This window comes from Nannochloropsis gaditana (assembly GCF_000240725.1).
Source record: "Nannochloropsis gaditana CCMP526 unplaced genomic scaffold scaffold189, whole genome shotgun sequence".
Taxonomy (NCBI): Eukaryota; class Eustigmatophyceae; order Eustigmatales; family Monodopsidaceae; genus Microchloropsis; species Microchloropsis gaditana.
The window spans coordinates 19,202-22,507 of NW_005803764.1; the positions used below are offsets into that span (position 1 = coordinate 19,202).

A 3,306-nucleotide genomic window follows, 5' to 3' on the forward strand; every position below is an offset into this window, starting at 1 on the left:
GTCCTCGAGGCTGCTGGCGTCGCTCCCTCTGCTCCCATCGACAGTGCCATTGAGCGCCCCGGCTGCTTCGGGGCCCCACGAGTTGTTGGAGACTTCCTTCTCGTGGGACTGCCCGCCCTTCTTCCCTCCCTCGCTCTTCTTCCGCCGCCTTGGGTCCGTCTCGGGGAGGTGCGCGTCGGGGACACGAAGGGGGGCATAGCGGGGCTGTAGGAGGGATGGGAGATCGTAAGAGCAGTAAAAGGTCGCTCGAATCATGCAGAAGCGTCCCGTATCCATGCGATAGCCGCAACTGAGTCGAGACGAGCACATTAGCGCGAAAGGGAGGAAACCCAACACCAGGGGCCCGGCGTCTTCCTCCTCCAGGTCAAAAACTGTCACGCACGATCCAAAGCCCGAAGCCCCGAACTGACTGCTTACTAGGGGAAACCAGGGACACGCGCATGCATAAGTTTACCTCTTGATGACGAAGCAAGAATGGGGTCGAGGTTCCCGAGCCGCTGCCGCCGTCCTTCATGTGCCTCGTGAGGATGAGCGCGGAGGGGTCCATCACAGCCAAAAGGGAGGATGCCAGGGCTGTAAGAGGAAAAGAAAAGATAAACGTGGTCAATGTGTGCAGTTGAAAACAACACTAACCTCGATTTCCCTCCGATTGATGATACTACTGTCATAGATCGTGAACAGAAGTTGTCTTGAAAGGTGTGCCTTCGCACTCGCTCTTTCCCACCCTTTGGGTCCACTTCTTACCGACAATGAGCAAACCCGCAGCTAAGCTCCAAACTGACCATGTTCTGGTCTCTTGGTTAGGCCACGCAGGAAATATGGTCATGGCAGCACCACGGTGGTATCTAGGGGAAAGACCCCCGGCAAGGCATTGAGAAGGAAAAGAAGGAAGGATCGATTTAGAGAACGAGACACCGAGCAAATGATGCGCACTTTATGAATAATTTAAGCTCAGGCTGTTGCGTGTGCGCGAGCAAAAGAAATATTACTGGCGACAGGAAAGTGTCCTTGAAAGCCCTTCTGCCGGATCCGAGAAGTTCGAATTAGCGAGTACACCGGCTTCTTTTTCCCTACTCCGTCCCAAAGATGAAAAAAACCTCCAACAGTATACCTTTGTAGATGTAAAAAGTTTACCACTGTCTTCATAATGTGGCGGGTTGGGAGGGTTTGGGTACAATTTAGTCAAATTCGTGAGTATTTTGGGCCCACCCGCAGGAGGGGAACGGGGCGGGGCCCATTAGCACTGTGGATTGTTGCCTTGAGCATCGTCTCTTTACAGGAAGAAAGGCGAGCCACCATAGGATTTGTCCGATAACTACAGTGGCAAAATTTAGTGTTGTGGTCGTTGCTTGCCTGCAGGCTTGTTCATGCTTGCGTTCCTATTTGCGCCGCCCACGCGTAGGAACACCGGGTACTCGCCCATTTCCTTCCTCCTCGGAAGTTCTCTCAGAAAGTTTCGCGCCAAAAATGCCCACATTAGAAAATAGCGCCACCTTTGAGGACGCAAAAACCTGGTATCCGTGGTATCATAAGTCTATCCTTGTCTGAAAGGAGATACGCATTACATTTTTGACTCGTCTTCACCTGTAACCTCGTGGAAAAAAATATCAAGCCCCGTTAAAAAACGAGGCGCGGCACCGAAAGCCGTCACGGGACTTTTCCTTTCCCGACAATTTTTGTCGAAGCCCGAGGACGGAGACAGCAGGGGCCCTCGCTTTGGCCACGTTGGGCACCACAAAAGACCAAAACCAAGCGTGCAACCATAACTACGCTCGCTCCGGGCTAACTTCCCATACTAGTTGAACTACCTTCTTGTCTGAAGGAGCTGGTCGCCCATGGTCGGTTTTGGTGCTTGTAAAGGCAATGCAATGCTGATGCTGATCCTTCTCAGAGGGAGCAGCCGATCCTTGTTTACCCAGTGGAAGTCTCTCTCCTTCTTGGTTCTTATATCGCGAGTACCAATCCATCTATCGCTTTGGATGCCTTTCCTGTTATCCTACGAGGTCTCGTATGCGTTTTTGTCATGACTAGGGCTAAATTTCTTATACAGAATCAAATTCCGACACAGCCTCTCGATCATCCAGGGAGGCGAGAAGGACGACGAGGCGCCCCCCATTTCTCTAGACATTTTCCTTTTCAACTAAAAGGAACATTTCCATCTGTGTCGATTTTAGATCTTACCATGTGGCACAAATTTCCTTTTCACCAATGCTGACTGTTTTTTCCTTCGGTCTTCTTTACCTACAATAGGCAGCAATCTTAGCAGCAACGTACGCAGCTCGCCTTCCCTACCCCCCCGACACGTCGACACAACCTTACATCGTTAAGTCCTCTTTCCCCCTTCCGACTTATCAAGTATGCAGTCTCTTCGAATTGCCAGCGTCGCTGGTCTTTTACTAAGCATGGCATGCGCTCCAGTGTCGGCGGAGGTCCCCGGTGGAGCTCTTCGCGGTGGGAACAGCACTACTCGGAGTTTGGCGCCTCAGGTAGGACAAAAGAAGGAAGGAAAAGGGTCACGGGGTCTCTAGAAAGCGAAGGAAAGACCGACGTGGGTTAGAAAAAAGGGTGGAAGTTTTATCGGGAGTGTGATGACGTGCACGGAGCAAAGAGGGAGGAGAGGAAAAGGGGAAGGGGAAGACGGGATGACTGAGGGAAGTGAGAAGTTGAGACAGAGCGAACGACGCAACCATGGAACGTGCCGAAATGTGTCGTCGGGATAGATGCTTCATGTCAGGGTGGCGTCGGAATTCAAGGGATCGCTTGACGGGTGCATGGTCCGGAGGGGCATCGTCAGGAAGGAGAGGCGACCTCCCATCCTCCCTCCCTCCATCCCTCTTTCCCTTTTTTTCCCTTTTCTCTCCTCTCTCTCTACTCCCTCCTGCCAGTGCCTGTATAAGGACACGTTGGAGTGGACCTCGTCTCCCAACGGGGCCGTGCTTCTGAATGGAAATGCCTTCCACATCAAGGGTAAGTTACTCTGGGAAGGGAAGAGAGAAGAAGTGAAGCACATTTTGCCTGTGAAGGATTTTATTGAACGCCAAGCATAGATAGGGAGGATACGTGGAAAGGGAGGAAAGGAGGAAAAGCCTGAGAGGGGGGGGAAGACAGGGGAAGAAAGGGAGTATGGGGCGAAGGGTGGAGGGAGGGAGAGAGGGCGGCATGGAAGCTCTCAAAAGTCAAGGCAGACTAAGTATCCTCGTCTCAAGAGGCTTCCTCGACCTCCTCTTGACTTTTGATGGTCTGCACTCATTCAGCCTCCCTCCCGCCCTCCCTCCCTCCCTCGACGCAGGCATCTCCTGGTTCGGG

General features: G+C 52.6%; 1 protein-coding gene across 1 annotated transcript; it reads right to left on the reverse strand.

Annotated features, from left to right (window-relative positions):
• NGA_0609000 (uncharacterized protein) lies at positions 1–785 on the reverse strand (the record flags this gene model as incomplete). Its single annotated transcript, XM_005855461.1, has 3 exons — positions 1–204; positions 455–573; positions 779–785. Coding segments are annotated over 3 exons (330 nt in total), but the record flags the coding sequence as incomplete, so codon positions are not given.
• Between the last annotated feature and the right edge of the window lie 2,521 nt (positions 786–3,306).